The 21,775-nt window shown below is 37.5% G+C and overlaps 1 protein-coding gene across 1 annotated transcript; it reads right to left on the bottom strand.

Moving 5' to 3' along the window:
* Positions 1-154: 154 nt before the first annotated feature.
* Positions 155-21,209, bottom strand: ubald2 (UBA-like domain containing 2). Its single transcript, XM_067377110.1, has 3 exons — positions 20,959-21,209; positions 11,864-11,917; positions 155-2,376 (listed from the first exon to the last, which is right to left on the bottom strand). The coding sequence occupies exons 1-3, from the start codon at positions 21,076-21,078 to the stop codon at positions 2,017-2,019; spliced, it is 534 nt and encodes a 177-aa protein (XP_067233211.1). The 5' UTR covers positions 21,079-21,209; the 3' UTR covers positions 155-2,016.
* Positions 21,210-21,775: the final 566 nt, after the last annotated feature.

The raw sequence follows: 21,775 nt of genomic DNA, 5'->3' as shown, positions 1-21,775 counted from the left end.
TGTGTATATATATATATATATATATATATATATATATATATATATATATATATATATATATATATATATATATATATATATATATATATATATATATATATATATATATATATATATATATATATATATATAATAATGTATATATACACATGCATATAAATTTAACCCCAAATGGAATTACTTATATAATATATATGACAATTTACAAACGTATATACTCAATTTCTTATATGACAATTTAACCGCAAATGGATTTACATATGTCAATATATACACACACGACAATTTAATAGATGACAATTTAAGCTAGAATATGTAAACAGTTTGCAAGTCAATTGTTGGTAAAATTTGTGACTATGATTTGGTTTTGCGACTAATTCACACAAATTCAACATGACAAATGACAAAATAATGGAGCTACGAATGATTATGAACAATTTGCCTTATTTATGGAACAAGCTAAACAATTTCCTGTGTACATCAATAAATCCATTCCGTAACCAGTTTTACCGAATTAAAAATGTCAATTTACACAAGATTGCATTTGAGAATCATTTACATATTAAGTTTACAAAATAAACTTTTGAGTTTCTTGGGCACATTTTTTATTTTTCCATCATCTAAACGACAGACACTGAACAAAAGCGTACATGTATTGCCTCACAGCCTTGTTTTCAATCGCTTTAAAAGAAATGTGGCATCTATTGCCTGACTGAGGTCGAACTAAACCACAAACTCAAACGGCAAAAGTGATTGTCTAAGATGAACGAATGAAGGGAAGCTAATAAAAACTAAAGAACCGTGTCATCTCAGAATATCACAGCCAATCAACTTTCTGATCTAGGGTCAGCCTTCCCGCTCTATAGCATCACAACCAGTACGACACAAATGCCAATAAGTGACACCAGACCAGTCCTCGTCCACTGAGGGGTCTGAGCCGAGCCCGATTGGTTTCACACAGCGCGTTCAGCAAAGAGCGTGAGGTATTTGAGGCCTCCGTCATCACACAGAGAGGCCATTCAGCCGTCCAGAGACATGATCAGGAGGTAGCAGGAGCTGAGCTTCACTCCGCCGGCTGTGTGGATCCAACGAGCTTTGCAAATCAAATAGGAGCACGCTAGTATTTTTAGTTTTCTGCAGGTAAACAAACCCCAAACAAAACACTTTTTTTTTTTTAAAGCTTGAGTCTGTAATTCTCCACCACAGTTTTAGTTTAAACACAAGAAGCTTTCCTGATTTAACTGTGTACACGATAAAAGTTGGGAAACAAAAATAAACTTTGCATTTAAAGTCATCATTACTGAAAAATAAAATCGAACGAATCAGGGCATCATCTCAAACAATTCTGACCAGGATTATTGCAAACTGTTCCTGGTCATTTTCTGGTTTTTCCATTTATATCTGAAACAAAGGTTGTTTGTTTTGTATGATTCACAATAATAAATTCAACTCAGCATTTCCGTTTCGTCTGAAGCTGTACGCACTTGAAAATGTGCATTTTGAACAAATACACGATAGTCATTTAACAGCAGATAACTATCTCTACAGAAATGTCCTCCTGATGCTTCCCGGGATGCAGAACAGCACCACCACCATGATGTGCCATTATTGTTCGTCGGCCATTTTATTGCGAGTGCGTGTTGCCGACACGGCGCTACAGAGGAGGAGAGAGTCCGAGAACAGCGGGAAAAAGAGCGACGACCGAAGATTCACACGCACACATTCGTCCGGTCTGACTCCGTGGCTTCCTTCCGCTGAACTTCTTTGGGACTCCGGCACCTCTTTTATAACTTCCATAATTTTTTTTTTTTTTTTTTTTACTCCATAGTGGTTCTTCCCCGGGTTTGGACAGAAATTAAATCGACAATAGATAAAAGAACAAAACGAGATCTCCAAAAGAAGACTGTTCATCTTTAGAAAACAGAAAGAAAGAGTACCATGTCTTTCCCCCCTTGGCCATTCAAAGTCTCAGTGAGTATTCCCACCCCGTTGAACCCCGTTAAACCCGTCCCCCCCTCATCTCTGGCCGTGCAGGGCTGAAATGACAGGCGTCTGCTGGCCGTTGGCAGGCTGGGATACGGGAGGCCACGTAAGCGGCTGGTGCATGTGATGGTGGTGGTGATGGAGCGCGTGGTGGCCGGTGGGAGAGGACGGGGGCAGCCAGGCAGGCTGGTGGTTGGGGGGCGAGGATGCCCAGAAAGAGCCGAAGCCCTGTGCGGAGGAGTGGGGAGGAGGAGAGCACGCCATAGACGCCTGGCCAGAAGCGCCGGCTCCGCTGGTGCCATTGCCGCATTCGGACGTCCGCAGCTTGGAGAACATGGTGATGGCATCGGGGAAGTTGGGTGGCGTGGCTGGAGTGTTGCGTGGAGTGCACATCTAAACACAAACACAAACAATCATCAATGACATAAAAGTGTGAACATGCTAAAAGGAGGAAAACATGTAGGGTTATTATAGTTAAAAGGAGAGTTCACCCAAAAATTAAAATTTGATGTTTATCTGCTTACCCCCAGTGCATCCAAGATGTAGAGGACTTTGTTTCTTCAGTAGAACACAAATGGTGATTTTTAACTCCAACCGCTGCCGTCTGTCAGTCAAATAATAGCAGTAGATGGGAACTTCAACTATAACAGTAAATAAAACTTGCTTAGACAAATCAAAATTAAACCCTGCGGCTCGTGACGACACATTAATGTCCTAAGACACGAAACGATCGGTTTGTGCAAGAAACCGAACAGTATTTATATAATTTTTACCTCTAATACACCACTATGTCCAACTTCGTTCAGCTTCCGGCTAGTGAGGTCTGAACGCGCTCTGACAACGGAAGTGATGTCTCGCACTCATTGAAGTATATGGGCGAGACATCACTTCCATCTTCAGAACGCGTTTTTTGACCTCACTAACAGGAAGCTGAACGAAGTTGGACATAGTGGTGTATTAGAGGTAAAAATGATATAAATAATGTTTGGTTTCTCGCACAAACCGATCGTTTCGTGTCTTAGGACATTAATGTGTCGTCACGAGCCGCAGGTTTTAATTTTGATTTGTCTAAGCAAGTTTTATTTACTGTTATAGTTGAAGTTCCCATCTACTGCTATTATTTGACTGACAGACGGCAGCGGTTGCAGTTAAAAATCATAATTTGCGTTCGACTGAAGAAAAAAAGTCACCTACATCTTGGATGCCCTGGGGGTAAGCAGATAAACCTCAAATTTTCATTTTTGGGTGAACTATGCCTTTAACTAAAACCATATAAAAAACCTTTTAGTAACTTAAAATAAAAGAAACTGTTAACTGAAATAAAGAAACAAACTTATTTTATTTCACCTAGTTTCCAATGCAACATTTCTCAATTTCATTTAGTTTAACTTGATGTACTAAATTAACTAAAACTGAAATAAAAACTATATGGACATTTGGAAACATTGCTATTTTTAATGATTTTGCTCATCAAGACTGCATTTATTTGATCAAAAATACAGAAAAACAAACAAACAAACAGTAAAATTGTGAAATATTAGTTTTAATTTAAAATAATGGTTTTCCACTTTAATATACTTTAAAATGTAATTTATTCTTGTGATCAAAGCTGAATTTTCAGCATCATTACTCCGGTCTTCAGAGTCATTGTTATCTTTTGTAACAATATACACTACCGTTTAAAAGTTTGGGGTCAGCTATTTTTTCCTTTCTTTTTTGAAAGAAATTAATACTTTTATTTAGCAAGGATTTGATAAATTGATAAAAAGTGATCGTAAAAATATATTGTTAGAAAATATTTCTAATAATGCTGTTCTTTTTAACTTTTTATTCATCAATGAAGTATCACAGGTTCCTTTTGGTACCTTTGATCACAGCAATAAATTATATTTTAATATATATTCAAACAGAAAAGTTACTTTAAAAAATTGTAATACTGTTTTTTTCTGTATTTTTGATCAAATAAATGCAGCTTTTATGAGCATAAGAGACTTTCAAAAAGATTAAAATTAGTAATACTTCCAAACTTTTGACCAGTACTGTAAAAAAAGGTAACTGATAAAAAAAAAAAAAACATTATATATATATAATCTTTTTTTTTTTTTATCAGTTACCTTTTTTTACAGTAATATATATATATATATATATATATATATATATATATATATATATATATATATATATATATATATATATATATATATATATATATATATATATATATATATATATATATATATATATATATAACTACAATAGTATTTCAATGATACTACAATAACACTGGTGTTAAGTTCTTAGAAATGTGCATAATACGTTTATTGGTTTCATATGGTTTTGAAAACCTTGTACTATTTTCAAGAAAAAAAATGTAATGCCTATAAAAATATATTGCGTAACCATCAAATAAAAGCAATAACTTTTCCTTACACCATACTGTCAAGATATAAACTTTACACGTTTTTTTAACAAATATTATGAATTATAAATTCATAAATAACACTAATTATTTGGGGATTTTCACCACTTTATATTTTACAGCCTGAAATAACCTTGTCTTGATATAAAAAGGACAAATTATCTGATATTTTAATTTCATTTCCTGTTTTATGTTTCTTTAGTCATGCTGGTCGCACCACATGACCTTGATTTGGTGGATAAACAGGTTTTCAAATATAAATTTGAAAAAAGCAGTTTTGTTAAAATATGATTAGGATTATTTGTTTGGAAAATAATCATATTATAACTTATTTTCTTTAAATAATCATATTTGTTTCTAAGAAATAATAATCAAGAAAAATAAAATTTTTAATGAGGCATATATATATATATATATATATATATAAACAAATAGGGCAAAAAGATAAAAATATATTAGTCAAGTTTACTCAAACCAAAACTTTCTACTGTACCTTCTACACATAAATAACTCTTACAATTGGACAACCACAGTAAAAAATGAATTTCCCCAATGATCTGGAGGAGGTTTGTGTTACATTATAGTATGTAAATAACATGCTATGAGACGCACATGTCCGATGTGAAGTCAGTAATCATATCACGCACAGATGCATATGTCAGATACCAGATGAGGCTTTATTGGACACTTAGACAAAAGTATATGCTCAGTAAACAGAGTCAGATGTTCAAACTGAACGCTATTGTGCTGAGCATCAGTCCCATGATTCCCATAAAGCATTAGTTTTGTTTGCACTGGTAAGCCTCTCTGCTGTCCGTGTGTTATGAAGAAAAGTAGGCCACATATAATGGACAGCAGTTTCAGCTCCTGATAACTGCTCCTGTAATAACCACAATACACACACACACACTGAGATCAGGTGACTGAAGGGTTTGTCAACAGAGGAGTTTAATTTAGGTTGAGCAGCGATGATGAGGGTCAAAGGGACAAACACACATCAGTCTGTTAAATAGTTCATCAGTGTGGATATAAACACTGAAAGGTCAAAACATCTTCACTCTCTTCTCAGTGTTTATATCAACACTATGACTGGAAAAACACTCTACGGTTCAATTACACTCCTCTTACAGATCTTAAACTCTGTATTTTGCTCTATATTTTGTATCCAGTGGCCACTTTCAAAATCACTGAAGGTACTAAATTAGCATGTTAACCGTTTCCAAAATAGCTTGTTACTTTGAAAAGCTACACTATTTTTCACCATATAGTGGGGTCGCATGACGATACTACTACAATTTATCGCATTTACAAATAACAAAAGCAGTTCCTTACAACTGGGAAATAACCAGCTAAAATTAGCGACACTACTGGTTAAACTACATTTTTCAGCAACATTTTAAATATTTTTAGATAACACTATTTTCCCCATGAATGCATACACAATAGAAACAATGTATTGCATTTTCATAAATACATAAAAAACATTTACATAATTAAAACGTCAGACCTAAATTTCCAAAATGAATCTGTGTAATTTGAGTGGTCAATAGGAAAAGAATACAATTCAACAAGTAACAGTCGTTACAAAAATTACTTTTTAATACATTTTTAAAGGTAATTTAGTTTATTCAGTGCTAGCTTCATTAAACTGTATTAATCTTGCATTAAGACATTAACAAGAGTCATTTATTGGAATTATTAATCATCTAAACGTCACTCTCAGCAGTGTGGACGGTGTCTGAATGTTTGTTAACAGTATATCACTGCAAAAGGTATTTCCAACTTTTTACTTCTAAGCAAAGAACGGAAAAGTGCTATAAAGTGAGATATCAGGGCCTTGAATCACGTTCAGTGTCCATGAGTGTGAGCACGAACAGTAAGTTGTTGGCTGCAGTTCATTTAATGGCCACAGGTGTCGCTAATAACAAGGGTTTCTGAACTCTACATAGAGCCCCTTTGAAGCCGCGTTTCCACAAGGAGCTTTGGGGTGGTACTCTGTGTGTTTTGACCTCAGGAACCAAGGTCTAAGTGAAGTTCTGGGTACAAATTTCCCCCTCAGAAAGTCCCTGCTCACGAGGTAGTACTTTTTCAAAGTTCAGGAACTTTCGGGGGTGGGACATGGGTGCTGAACATGCTGATTGGTTGCTGATTGGCAGCATTTTATTTCAACCATCGTTTGCAGAGTTGTTTGCTATTCAAATCAACATTGGAGTTTAAAAAATTCCTCTGATGCACTGACGATGAGGTTCAGGCTTTATTAAGCTTATATGCGGAGGACGAAATCCAGCCGGAACTGGAAAGTCACGCGCAGTCCAACGCCACCAGATTATCTTCATGGTATTTAAGGCCGCTATGATAATGCAGCTAGCAATAGGTCTGGGGGAAAAAAAAGGTCCTGGGACAAATTGTTCTGGGTAATATCGGTGGAAAAGAAATTCAGCTAAAGTGACAATCACAAAAGCTATCAATGGAAGTTAACAGGGCTAACGTTCTGAATAGTTTAAAAGCAGCAATGCACAGCTTTTATTTTTTTATTTTTTTTTTACAGTGCAATAAATAACACCATTTGAGCTGACGAATAGTGTACAAGTTTACGGCTCCAGTGAGTGGTTTCAACTGCACAGGCCCGCAGAGGGTGGAGTGTTTTGCTTTGAGACTCCCTTTTCAAGGACAGTCATAACAGTGTGTGCCGGGCCCAGAGTAAACATGACTTACAGACAGGATGTCAAAGGACCTGTTTGAGACCCGAGGGACTTTCTATGGGGCTCTGCACTGCCTCAAGAGAGAGTCAAAGCAGGCGTGAACCAATAAAAGCCCCGGCGCTGCTGACAACTTACTATATACCAGCAACAAATATTTTGTGATTCTCAGGAAACTGTATTTTGTACTATATTTTTAATAAAACACATTCCACTTTATATTTACAGCAAACTGTTTAAAAAAAGAAAACAGTGTACATCAGATAAAAATAAGGCTATATTATTATTTATTTATTTTGTGATGAGAACCCAAAGGAAGTGACTCATAAGCATGTACATCTGCAGCCGTCAGGAAATGGGTCCTGTGTGTTTATAAATGTCTCCTTTGTGTTGACTGCATGTGTATCATACACACACACACATTCATACACTGTGAGCATTAATGACACAAACACACACAGATGCTTCTGATCCAATCAGATCCTGCTCTTGTCTTTGCTCCGCCCCTTTGTTCATATATGGTCGCCAGCTGCATGATGTAATGGCTGCTCTCAAAATAAAAACAAACACAGACACACTTCCTGCCTCTGCTTTTCTCAAACACACTCCCTTCACATACAGCCAGATTAAAAGAGAAAGAAACACACACACATTCAGGCACGCACATGTCGTGGGTGGAGGCTGACGCTGATCTTTTAAAACGCAGCATGACTGTAAGAATCATATCACGGCATGTCCACGGGGACTGGTTTTGTGAGAAGAAAAACTGATTGCGTAACCCTCGGCAGACTGAAGAACAGCGGTTGCACGTCTGCTTTTTTGTTCGAGAGGAAACGGTTCGGCTCATGTTTCAGCCGTCTGATGAGGGTAAAAAACAGCTGCATGTGCGTGTACAGACACAAAAATCACTTCATCAAGCCCCAGACCACATTACTGATCAAACGCTCAACAGCTGTCTGATCTGCTCCTATCGCTGAGGGTTTTGTCCAGCACATCTTTAAACAAGTGACTGATAAGACTATATTCCAGGGACACAGGATATGGACATGTGTGGGAGTCACGGCTGGAAAATTTTCAGGCTGTATTAGATAATCATTTAAAGTCACCATGAAATCAAAAATGGACAATTCTTGTTTTTTTTTTAATGGAATATTGCAGTATTTATTAAAAAATGTTTTTATTTGCATTTTTTTTTTTAATTCATGTGCAAATAATATATATATATATATATATATATATTTTTTTTTTTTTTTTTTTTTTTTTTTAATTCATGTGCCTTATAATCTTTAATCAAAATATCTTCCCCTCCCTCTTGCAGCTCATCTCTTCTCTTCTCTGATGATGCGTTTACTGGTACGAGGGCGGGGCAACCTGTCACTCACATGAGATCCACCAATAGCAAACCACAACCATCCAAACAATCCCCCATGGACAAAATCATTTATTCTTGTTCAAGAGGCCGTTTCACACTGATATACATCACAACTAGGAAGAAAGTCTGTTTTTGTTTTGGTCTGTGTGATGCCGCCCACTGCCAGTTTACCAAATAGTATTGACACCCCTGGTTGCCAGCTGTTTGAAAACACAGCGTATTGCCACCTTGGAAGCCAGCAAACGAACTGGGTCAGCGATCACAGATTCTACCAGAACCTAACAGTCCTCGTCAATAAAAACATTGCAAACGTATTTTAGCTGATCAATGTACAGTTTAAAGGAACACTCCACTTTTTTTTGAAAATAGGCTCATTTTCCAACTCCCCTAGAGTTAAACAGTAGAGTTTTACCGTTTTCGAATCCATTCAGCCGATCTCCGGGTCTGGCGGTACCACTTTTAGCATAGCTTAGCATAGTTCATTAAATCTGATTAGACCGTTAGCATCTCGCTGAAAAATGACTAAAGAGATTTGATATTTTCCTATTTAAAACTTGATTCTTCTGTAGTTGCATCATGTACTAAGACCGACGGAAAATGAAAAGTTGTGATTTTCTAGGCTGATATGGCTAGGAACTATACTCTCATTCAGGCGTAATAATCAAGGAACTTTGCTGCCGTACATTGGGTCTCATTCATGAAACATTTGTAAATATACTAGTAAATATGCAAGTAATTTGTGTGTAAAGAGACCTACCCGAAAACTCTTCTCCTGATTCACAAATACTTCGTAAACGTCAGAAGTGATAGTGAAATTTGTGTGTGTGTTAATGAATTCCAATCAGTCGTAAATGGGACGCGCGTGCACGCTCATTCTCAATTACCCATTAAATCCGACTGACAACTATATATGGGCATCATATTATGACACCAAACCAAGGATTTTTGGCCATTTTATAGGAAACAATTTCCATAACAATTACGGGGCCATTAGTTTGCCCAGCCCTTTTGAAATCAATTAATTATTTGATTAAAGTGCTCTGTTTGCAGATGCTATTACTGGCTCTCACAATAAAAGTAAAAAGAAAAAAAACGTATGTAATTACTATATACAGGCAAATATTTTATCAAAATGCTGTGTAAATATGTACCCGATTAAGGTGAATTAAAATGCAGCCTTATTAATGAGCAAAATGTTTTGATGTTAAACGCACTATTTACGCGTGACTGGGAGCAGGTGTAGATTTCTTTCATACCAACTAACATTTGGAAAATACGAACATTTTAATGAATCCGAAAATTTAGGCCAGAACCACTTTACACACTATTTACACAAAAATTCGTTCTGCTCGTGTTTCATGACCCATTGGGTGCAGCAGGCGCAATGATATTACGCAGCGCCTCTCACAAATGTCTTAGTACACAATGTAACTACAGAAGGTTCAAGTTTTAAATAGGAAAAATATTTAAACTCTTTGGTCATTTTTAAGCGCGATGCTAACGGTCTAATCAGATTCAATGAACTATGCTAAGCTATGCTAAAAGTGGTACCGCCAGAACCGGAGATCGGCTGAATGGATTCAAAAACAGTAAAACTCAACTGTTTAACTCTAGGGGAGTTGGAAAATGGAGCCTATTTTCAAAAAAAAGTTGAGTGTTCCTTTAAGGCTGGTTGCTTTCCATTGTCAATTGTGCTTGTTCCTGTTACGTCTCCTTAATCTGGCAACCCAGGTGAGCGTCAAGTCTGAGGAGGAGGAGGAGGGGGAAACAACTCTCCAATATTTTGAATTTAGACTAGGGCTGCACGATTAATCGCACGATTTGAAAAAACCCATTAAAATCGCGCTTAAACTATTTGTCTTAGTGCGATTATGAAATCGCATAGCTGCAATTATTTTTTTATGTGTGGCTTGTCAGTGAATTATGGCTCCAAATGCTAATCCATCTGAAAACATCTGAAAGTTTGAATCGCTTATAATGTGCATTTGAAAAAACAACACGCGTCAAACATCTTTCCAGACATGAGAAGCATTTATTAACATCTTGTCCAACAAAAGAAAACATTTAAGAACATGTTTTTCCTCCAAACTCACTTCGTAACGACAGTTGAGCATCCTTCTGTCAGATGAAGTGGCTTACACAGAATATGGCAGTTGTGTGTTTATTAATCATGTTTAATCAATCAAAATGTTTCAATATTCTGTTTATTCAGCTACAGCGATTGTATAGGATTTCCTGGAATGACGCGTGTTCAACTTCGGCAGCAAGGCATATTTGCAGTTTCTGCCCGAGAGCGCCCTCTGGCTTTCAGATCGAGAAGCATTTACTACTGATCACAGAGCCATACAACTCTGACAAGCTGCGCATGAAATAATCGCGTGCGATAAATCATGCAGCCCTAATTTAGACTGCAGTACCCATTTCAACCACTAGCTGTCAATATTACATACTGCACCTTTAAATGAAGTTGACTGTTTTTGTTTTTCTACAGACTAGTCTTCCTCACAGTAACTGTTAAAACCTTGATGAGCTGAGTTTATAAATTTACCCACTTTAAAGCACCCCCACCACAGCAATCAAAAATCTTTGGCCATTGCATCACATCTAACCATTTTATTAAGCGTCTGGCATCATAAGTATTCATAGAGACAGCATAGCAGGTTAAAAATAGTTAAAAGCATCCCTTTGTGCTCCGTCTAGCTGTTTGTGAACACAAGAAAGAAGTGGATCCTCATAAGTGACAGATTTAAAACACTCTACATACTAGGCAGCAACTCCATAAGCCATACAAAATGGTGCAAATGGCCAAAAACGCAAGGTCTCGAGACACGTTTTTTAAACTTCTTGAATTTGAACGCCACGTTTTTAAAATGACGCATCATGTGCGCGACGCAGCAAAAGATGCGAGACATGAGCGAAAGGGTCAAACACGTCCGTCTAGCACATCTAGACTGAAAAACAATGGAAAAGTGGTGCAGTGGAATGGAAAAACAAAGTTAAAAAAAAAAAAAAAAAAAAATCCATCATAGAAAATGGTATTCATAAACAAATAAATACCAATACTGTGCAAACACTCTAACATTCACAACACAAAACTCCTGCCTATTCCAATGTAGATCATTTTTGAAATTATGCTGCAACAGAAATTATGTTATGATTATGACGTTGATTTGGAGTGGTCATGAAAAACAATTACAACTGTTTCCAAGAAGCCCTGACTAGCATGATAAGTTTTTCAGGCTTTTTAATATTATCTGTGGCCTTCAGGAAGTCCAGCCCCTCATTATTCTCTCATATGCTATGTTGAGAACGGGCCGTCTGATGACAATGACAGGATGTTGAACACGGAACTGCTCATTTTCCTTCTCTCTCCATGCTAAACACACTTACCATCTGGTGATGACTGGGGATGTTAGACTCCTGGAAAAACGAGCTCAGAGCCGTCTGTGGAAAAAGAGAGAGAAAGAGATGGGGATGAGACGGAGGAAGCTGCATTACAACATGAATGGGCAGAGGAACTCTGGTTTGGAAACACTGATCGTTATCCTCCCTCCTCCTGGCCTGTGACGGCCACGGGTCAGTCGGTTCAAGCACTCTGTGATCTAAAAGAGGGTTTTTAAACCGTCACATGCAATCTGTGCAGGATTCTAAGAACTGATACACTATGCGGGCTCTGAGCTCATGAAAAATGTGAGATACACATGGATAAACACATAGGCAACCAGTTTTGCTTACCAAGATAAGCATAACTATTACTACTGCTTACACTTGGGTTTTGTAGCACTGTTTGTACTAAGAACATCAATGATGCCTCAAAATAGTGCAGCTTTTTGTCTAGTAGATGAGAAACCCCAAAGAGTTACAGTGAAGAGGGGACCCAGAATATTTGAAGCTCTTATGACTCTAAAAATATCATTTAAATCAAGCCATTTCCCTTGCACCTTTAATACATGCAAGTGTACACATCTTCAATATTTACGAAAAAAAAAAAAATACATAAAAATATTTATAAAAAAATGTATAAAATACATACTTTATCTTGAGAAATATATAACAAATATAATTATTAATTCATAAATATAATTACATTTTTGGAGGAGTTGCACCACATGACATTTTACCTGAACTAATCTTAATCTTAATCAACTGATATTTTACAATTTTTTTTATTATCATACTCTGCCATAATTTCCTATTTAAATGTTTTTTTCTTCTTCTGCAAGTTTCTGTGTGTTGGTTGCCCCACATTTCATTACGCTAAAGTACTAACAAAGTAGTGCTGTCAAAAACATTGATATGTATCGATACTGAAATATCTGAAACGGTTCCAATACTCCTTTTCTACAGTATCGATACACTGAAATTGCTGCGCATTCTCATTCTCTCTTCTATCCAGTGGCGAATTGACACAAAACCGCCTCCTTTCACTCACTCTTCTCATTTGCTCCGGTTGAATAGTGCTTGTATTGCGCATAATTTTACTCATTCCCTCAGGTTTCGCTCTCACATCAAAAGCGCGCACACCACTGATCTAGATAAGTGGCGCTCTCATAAAGCCGCCTCTCAAACAGTTTGCGAATACCAAGTTAACTTATTTTTCGTGGCTTATTGCACTTAAACGGTCAAATACATACAAAATTGTCAAAATGCCTGTCAGCCTTGCAGAATATTCAGGTAAATACTGTCAGTTTTGGAATGTAAATAGTTGAGAGAAAACGCATGTTGTGTAACAGTATATTGGATCAGTGCATAAGCTCTTAAAGTGACAGCAGCCTAATAAACCTGCTGCTGTCTGTCATGTTAATCAAAGAACAAAAGACAAAGAGAAAATCACTTGCTGCTCTTGACTGAATAACTTTTGCAACTTTTAATGCCAGCATTAATCTGAATTTGAGAATACAGTGTTATTTTACATTTGATTACTTTCATTTCTGTAGAATTTCTTACCTGAATATACCATTGAAAAAGCCATGTTTATTCCATTTGTCTCTTTATTCTATTGTATTTATTTGTGATATCATTTGCAATTTGTTTATTTGTTCTTAATTTATTACTGACCGTTTGTATTTTTCTTGTAAATGTAGTTCAAAGATTCAAATAAAGCCTCTCTGTGCTGATTTAGGAAAAAAAAAAAAAAAAAAGAGGTAATAACCAACGATCTGTATGGCGGTATATATGGCAGTTTTCCCTATGGTATCGAAAAAGGTATTGAATATCGATCAATATCAAAGTTGGAAATTCCAGTATTGCGACAAAACTTTTTATGAACCTTCATTATACCAAGAAAGTTGACTTTGTTATTCAAAAAGATGAATAAAAGAGAAGATGTGTATTCAAGCCATTAGATATATTCTGTTTTGAATGATTAAATAGGGTGAAAAATTGAGCATCGTGTCAAGAGTATGAATGTTTCATAATATGACTTGCTGATGATTCATGTGTTCAAAGCATCTCTGAACTCCACGTATGGCCTCTCAACAATCATGGTTTCAGTATTGCCCAACACATGAGTGTCTGGCCTTCTCTCCCTCAAGCCCTCGTCTGGTAACACTTCCCTCAGTGAGCGCCCTCTTCTCATCCCCCGCCCGGTCCCTTCCCCCTCTCCTGTCTTTCTCCTGTTCTCTCGTTTTGTTTAACAACAGCCACGGCTAGTGCAGGAATGTCTGCGGCTTGACGTGACACACATATCAAGATGAACTCGCCAATCCGCCATTGTTTCCGCTGCTGCATAACCACAGAGTTCTTTGTCATCGAATCTTCTCCGTCCCTCCCCCAAACGCCATCATGTGTACAGAGATTGTTCTCATTCAAGTGCTGAACTATTGCTCATTTCCGACTGCACATACACGGTTATGGCTCTAAACAACGCTCGTTTGTATCACTGAGCATCTGTATTGTATTAACACTGGCACTAACTGCTAAAGAAGGATTCCTCAATGTACAAACCTGGCATCCGAACTAGCAATGAGTTGAACCCTGAGGTGAACGGCTAAATAAGATACACAGCTGAGATAGTGATCCTGGTGAGCTAACCATCCAAGATTGCATGTTTGAATATTGTTTGTTAAGAATATATTTGATCATTCATGCACTACCTGATAACACACAAAAATGCTAAAACCTTACTGAAAATCTGAAAGCTGATTGACTTGGATTTCTGGGAATAAGTGAGTGGAAAGTTTTTTATTCCAGGCTGTTACAATGAGCTTTCAATTTAAACCCTAGACACCATATTTGAAGGTTCGTAAGAATGAATCTTTGAAAGACATTCTGATATCAATCAAATTCTTTGCACATTATCTCTATTACACTTAATTTCAGATATAATGTCAATAAATAATCACATTGTGCCAGTCAAAGAGTCTCTTCCCATCGACAAGTAATTCTTGATGAGAATAATGCCATGTGGACAGGTTGAAAGGTCTGGATTCATGAAACCTGTGTTCAAATCAGTGCTTGATTTCCCCAATTGAATGTTAAATTGGCGTTTGTTGGGTTGTTGAATGTCTGAGAAGAAGTGACGTACTGTAATCTGGTAATTGTCCGCGTTGATCGACATCTGTCGTACAGAATGAAATGGTCTTAAAATAGCCAAAAATGCTGTTTGGCTAGCTACCAAAAAATCAAGATAAAGTTTACAGCTGCTACAACACAAACTATTCGAGAACTGTGTTGATTACAGTTTAAAGGTGCAGCCACATTTCTGAAACTCGATAGGAAATAGGAATAGGAAATTTCATGTGTGGGTGAACTATTTCATTGCAACAGTTTGAATAGGTCACATAGATTTGCAGGTATTGTGTGGCGCTCATGAAGAGGTCACTTTCAAACCAAGCAGTTTTCTGTTGGTCAATGTGCAAATTCACGTGACCATCTTGAACCTGATTGCAAAATCTGCATGGGGTAAATGTTCACCCCCATATGTGAAATTACTGGCCACAACCATTTTTGGACTTCAATTAGGGCTTTCCGATGTGGCCAAAAATATTATCACAATATTCTTTTCACATATCATACGATAATTATCACAATATTAATTTACCATTAATGGGGAAGGAAATGATTTCCACATATTTGTTAGACCTTGAGAATGAAAATAAACATGTAAACTTGTTTATTCATAATTAAACTACACAGAGTAGCTTAATTTAGGGCCCAATGAAATCCATTTTAAAATTCTGTATTCTATTTTATTTATTTTTTCATTATTTAATACAAATTTATATAAACATTAAAAAAAGCTTTTAAAATGTAATCAAATTAAAATATAATTTACAGCAAAATATAGCATTTTTTGTCAAGATTCTGCACAACTGAACTGTATAAATTTAAAATGGATGAAAAACAAATCTTGATAGTACGATATTCTGTAGAAATATTACCATTATTATCACTCTGAGAAGTACATTTTAGTATACAGTAGTGATATATTTCCGTCATAATTTCTTGAAGTTAAACCGAACTTTTATTTTGCTGGTTTGTCGTGAAGATCTTTCAGTTTTAATTTCAGTGTGTATTTGACGGTAGTTTTTTCTCAAATGAAATGATGAAAAGCTTGTAAAGTGACTCTCAGAGTGGCTGGATATGAAGTTCATGTGTTCATGTCCTCATATACGGAGTCGACAGACGCTGAAAACACGGAGCGTCACATGTGTGAGAGTTTGTGTATCAGACAAAACCACGCCGCTCATTCACACACAGAAATCATTTATAAGCATCATACACTCACCGAATGTGTGATAGGCTGTTAGAATAATCTGTATCGAGTAAAAACATCCAGAAATTATCATTGTTATTGACGTAAATCTCGATATGATGATACCATTTATCGCCCAGCCCTAATTTCGATAAATATCTCTGCAAAAAGTAACTGTAAATGTGAGCGCACCTTAAGCCTGCAGTCAGTGACCACGATTTTAATGGATTGTCACTATGTCTAGTATGTACAATTTCTTAAACTGAGTAACAGTTTTGTTATTCAAGTCAGCAGTACCAATGTAAAGTTTAGTTTAGTTACTGATGCATAAAACTGCAATAAACTAATTTAAATATGGTTCTTACAGCCTACATAAAGGAAGCATTCAGGTAGCCCAGAAAAGTATTATAATGTAAACTACAATCACCATTACAATATCAAGGGAAACAATTGACAATTGTGCTTAATGTCAGTTTCTAGGTTGAGTGTCACATCCAGCCTTTCTGCAAAGGCTGCTGATTTCTGCCGTTACGGTGGAAATACAGAACATGCCCAAAGAGAGCCATCTCACCAACACACAGCATGCCCACAATAAACCAGGTCAGTTATGTGCAGAAAGGGACAGAGAAAAAAAAAATGCACAAGCTGTTAGAGCGAATCAATACGCTGTCATGTGGACACTACTCTGGGAATAGCAACAAACACTCGAAAATGTCAGTGATTCTGATTTTACACTTGGTTTTACGGCTGGCCTTGGCCCGAACCATACCTTTGACTTTACCCTTTACAGAAGGTCTCTTTCCACATTGTAGTGTTTGGTTCTGAACGGCGATACGAGATGAGTAACAGTGCGAGTGCTAGTGACAGATGTTTACCACCGTCACCAGGTAACGGCTCACGAGGAGACGGCAACAGCTTCTCCGGTTTACTCATGTTTTTGTTCCTTTGGTTTTACAACCACAACAGGACACAGCCACAAATACAAGAGATGCAACAAATGCTCACCAAAGGCCAAGGAAATGAAGGTATCACCAGATTTATGAAAGGAGTGTTTGAGGAAATACTAGGCAATACTTTACGCTGATATTCAAACATCTAGCTTCCCGAGACTAAAATACAGCCGGCGGCTGGTCAACGTGCTTCTACAGCGTGTAAGCTTTAGCTGTCCCTGGCTGCTCTTGGCTCCTGATGTTATCACAGAAGGAGATCAGAAGGTTAAGAGCAGAGCTCTCTGACCCCTTCATCTGTCACCGAACCTATACATCGTATAATAGAGATCCAAAGGGGACACTTGTCCTAGACATGCACTTGCTACAATCAATCAAACCGCTACTACCCAACACCAGAGAGAGAGAGAGACCCTCTTAGACCACCTGTTCAAACTACAGCAGCTACAACAGATCGCTCAGAAGGAGAAACCATCTGGACGCTGACGATACTTCAGGATTAATCGAGAATGTCAATGCTGGGAATGTAAACACAAACTTGTCTGTTAGTGAAGGTGTGGTTGACTTCCCTTCTTTCACAATCAAAAACAGACCAGTAAAAGTTAACAAACACTAACCACAGTATATGAGGAAACAGTTATGACAACACCAGCATGCCCTGACAAAGTATACTATGCACAGTAAGCAAAGTTAAGGCCGTTCACACCAAGAACATTAACTATTGCGTATCAGTATCAGCCGATATATGTTCATTTTTAATATTATTGCTATCGGCCCAATAAGAAATTTTGGCTGATCTATTGAAGCCGATAAATAATTGCTTATTTCCTTCAGCTGAGACACTTCAGATGCGCACCGTTCACCATGATGGCTTTGAATTGACTGAAATATGATTGGAATCACTTCAAAGGGGAAAATACAGTTAAGTGCCATGTCTGTCATATAGGCTACATAAAATTATAATGAGAGCATTATGATTGTGTGCTTGGGACATGGCTTTTATTGGTGAGACATTTGTTTTTGTAAACAGGCTCTCAAAAATTATATAAAAATTTGGATTTAGATTGATCGGCCCATATATCGGTCATCAGCTTTCAAATATAAAGAATTATCGGCTAAAATGTTCATATCGGTGCATCCTTAATATTTTGAACTCTGTCTTTATTGTTAATGTCCTCAGTGTGACAGATCTTTAGGCTGCATCTGAGCAATGAAAAAGTGCATGTGAAAAGAGTATGTCCAAATTCACAGTATTCATAAAACACTAGACGAAAATTACCCACATGACCTACTATTTCTGGCGGGATTTTGAAATGCATATTGAATGAATTTGTTACTATCCCATAAGGACACAGAAGAGGAGTTGTGAATGGCAGTGAAGTGACGCATCTGACGCCGTAGGTCACATGACAATGAGAACATGGCATCTGGATTACATCCATACTACCAAAGACTATAGAATAACACAAGATGCGTCTCTCGTATTGTTTTGAATGGGAGAAAGAGCAATGCTCAATATGGCGGAATAAGTCCCGCCTTCTAAATAAGAGCCAATCGCTGATTGGTAAAGTCATCGTGTCACTGCAGCGGCCGTTAGAAGCTCCGGTTACTATAGAAACAGTCAGACGCGCACTTAGGACTGCGCATGAGCATTAGCTTGATCTAACCTGAAAAATACAGTTTTTTTGTCATGATTCGAGTATTTAGAAACAAAATTTATGAGACAACTGTTGTCAGATTTCATTGGTAATTTGAAATATGAAATTTAATTGAAAGCTTGGCAAACAGCTTTGGAAAATTTGATGTTTCCCCATTCAAAGAGATAGGAGCTGCACTTGAATGCCCGAGAGTACGTACTTTTTAATTATTGTAGAGTAGGCAATTTCAAATGCACCCTTAAACATGAAGTATACAACAAAGCACACTGATCCCACAATGCAGTGCACTCAAGCAGCATGAATGAATCGGCCGTAACATCAGCCATATTTTTTCTTCCAGACTCCTTACTTGTTTTGTCTGCCAAAAAAAAAAAAAAAAAAACTTTTATTTTTACACCAAGTTTAGATTTAAAAAATAACTGGACGCCACTCCCTAAATTAAATTTCCATGTAATAAGGTCATGTGACAACATGTGACACAGCTGTTTGAAATGTTTACCATTATCAATAAAAGCGGTTTCACATACTATTCGCTCTTAAAAAAAAAAATAGACAGCATTCCAGTCCAAACACAGTCTGTTGAGAGTAGAGTAAACTTTACCCTACTTATTAGGGTTGAGCTAAAGGGAACTGACTTACTCACTGGCTTACTACATGCATATCTGCTTTATAAACAATACACACATTATCTAGCCAAACCAGTATGTGTGTGTGTGAGTGTGTGTGAGTGTGTGTGTGTCCGTCCTGTACACAACCACTGGACCATTTCAAACAATAAACACAATGAACCTACAAGCAAAAACAAAACAGGAACAAAACACACACACGAGAGAGAGAGAGAGAGAGAGAGAGAGAGAGAGAGAGAGAGAGAGAGAGAGAGAGATTGTGAATGATTAAAGTGTGCTTGAGTTCATATGGCTGAATTTTCACCAGGGAATGTAAATAAATAAAAAAACTCTCTCTCTCTCTCTTTCTCTCTATCTATCTGTATCTGTGAGTGTGTTGCAACACTGCTGATGAGATCGTCTCCGAGGCATGTCCGTTTGTGGCAAACACTTCTTCCTTACAGGAAACACTCAAAACAACCACACAACACTTCAAATGTGAGCTGGATAACACTTATTAATAAATCGTCATAAATACAGACTGGCAAGAAACACAATACTTATTATCTGTATATTAACCATTTTTGTGCTGTTCTTCTGTCATGGTTGTTTGGCAATATTTTGACTGTTGTACTCATCGTATCTTTGATATAAACTTTGTGTCTTTGTGTTCATGTATTTTCAGTAAATGAATACGATGGTCATGTATAATCATATCCTTGTCTCTCCATACATGTGTTCAATCAGAAACACCAAGGTCATGGGTTCAAATCCCAATGAAGGCATGAACTGCTCAAATGTAGACGCTGAATTCAGTGCAAGCCGCTTTGGATAGTAGCATCTGCCAAATGAATAAATTAAGACTTAAGTGCCATCTGAAATTCTCTTCTAAAATGAGCATTTTTATAAAGCTTGTATGTTTAGGGTCAGTAATTTAATCCTAATGGCAATTAATAGGTCATTTTCATTGCCATTAGAGTTAAATTACTGACCCTAAACATACAAGCTTGATAAAAATGCTAATTTTATAAGAAAAATTTCAGATGGCACTTAGAGGCGTTTGCATCTGAAGTCTTCAAATGTAATGTACCTATCTACCCAATCCATCTATTTTCTATTCTATTCATGTAATGTGTCATCCATTTACAATGTGCAAAGCCAAAATGTCTTGAATAAGTCTTCAAACAAGCACATTTCAACACTGTTTCCTTCCTCCCCTATAAAGCAGGTCGTGTTGGTTTCCATCAGGTCTGTATTAAACAGAGATAATCTCAGTGGCTTTAGTGAGGGTTCAAACACAAAGCTGCTCTGCCTCAGACCGGCTAACAGGCTAACAGCAGGCTAGCCCATGAAAACATCACCGTCTCGACCGATATATAGTCAACATGAAACGCTTTACTCACTGTTTACATGCAAACAAATGCGACGTGGCTTTACATAACACATCCGGCGCGCTGAAAAGCGCTTTGAACGCGATCACACACACACCAAAAGAGTGCTATAAGGTCTGAAAGGCAAGAATAAAGCGCCGCCGCGGTGAATTGTGCTGATAATATATGGATTATGAATTAACGGTTACCTCGAACTGCCAGTGCGCCGCCTGCAGAAGCTGCTTCGCCTGGTCCGCCGCGCAGCCCGCGGTCAAAACAAACTGGTTAATCATCACTTGATGCCTCAGCTCGTCCATATTCACCGACATCGCCGCTGTTCGCTCCTCCCGTGAACGGAAAACACCGTGAGATGTTTGTATGTTCGTTGAAAGCGAACGTCCCTGCCAGGCCCTTCCCTCACACTCTCTCCTCGCTCTCCTTCCAGTAACAACAAATATTTTCATGTCATCATCACCAACAACAAACCCGAACACGGCCTCTGATTGGCTACACAGGCAAAACAGCGAGTACACACCGGCGTCCCATTGGTCCATCCACAGATTGCCAATGGGCTCAAGTGACGTAATTTAAAGCAACGCGTCGCGCGTGGTTGGACGCTAGCGATCGGCATGAGCTCTCCCATTGGTCAGCATAGCAGGAAGATGAATACGTTTTGTTTACATTGTTTTACTGGACACACATATAGTGTGCGCTGGAGTGCATTAGAGTGAATAGACCTTTTTCACACTTCCGGGTTTTTGGCTTCCGGAATGAGCCACGCAGTGTAAAAGATTTTCCGGTTACAGTGATAGATAGCCTCGATCAGAACCAGTTCGGGAATCAAAGTCGTTTTACGAATTAAATGTCTTGAAAATGTTTGAACGGCCTTGGTGAATTATTGGCGAGACTACAGAGCTCGCATTAAGAGCTAAATTTAATAAATAATTTGAAGTGATGGCGGTTAAACTGGTTATATTCTTCGTGTATGTTTGGCGCGGCTGTGCATTATCGCGCTCCATGTGCTGT

This window comes from Chanodichthys erythropterus, chromosome 3, assembly GCF_024489055.1.
Source record: "Chanodichthys erythropterus isolate Z2021 chromosome 3, ASM2448905v1, whole genome shotgun sequence".
Classification (NCBI taxonomy): Eukaryota; Metazoa; Chordata; class Actinopteri; order Cypriniformes; family Xenocyprididae; genus Chanodichthys; species Chanodichthys erythropterus.
Note: the sequence above shows the minus strand (reverse complement) of the source record. Positions and strands in the feature narration are given on the sequence as shown.

Excerpts from the sequence above, each read along its gene's own strand:
- ubald2 (XM_067377110.1), bottom strand. The coding sequence starts at position 21,078 with ATGTCGGTGAATATGGACGAGCTGAGGCATCAAGTGATGATTAACCAG. Across the intron at positions 11,918-20,958 it reads CGGCGCACTGGCAGTTCGAG|ACGGCTCTGAGCTCGTTTTT; the intron begins GTAACCGTTAAT and ends CTTTTTCCACAG. Across the intron at positions 2,377-11,863 it reads TCCCCAGTCATCACCAGATG|ATGTGCACTCCACGCAACAC; the intron begins GTAAGTGTGTTT and ends GTTTGTGTTTAG.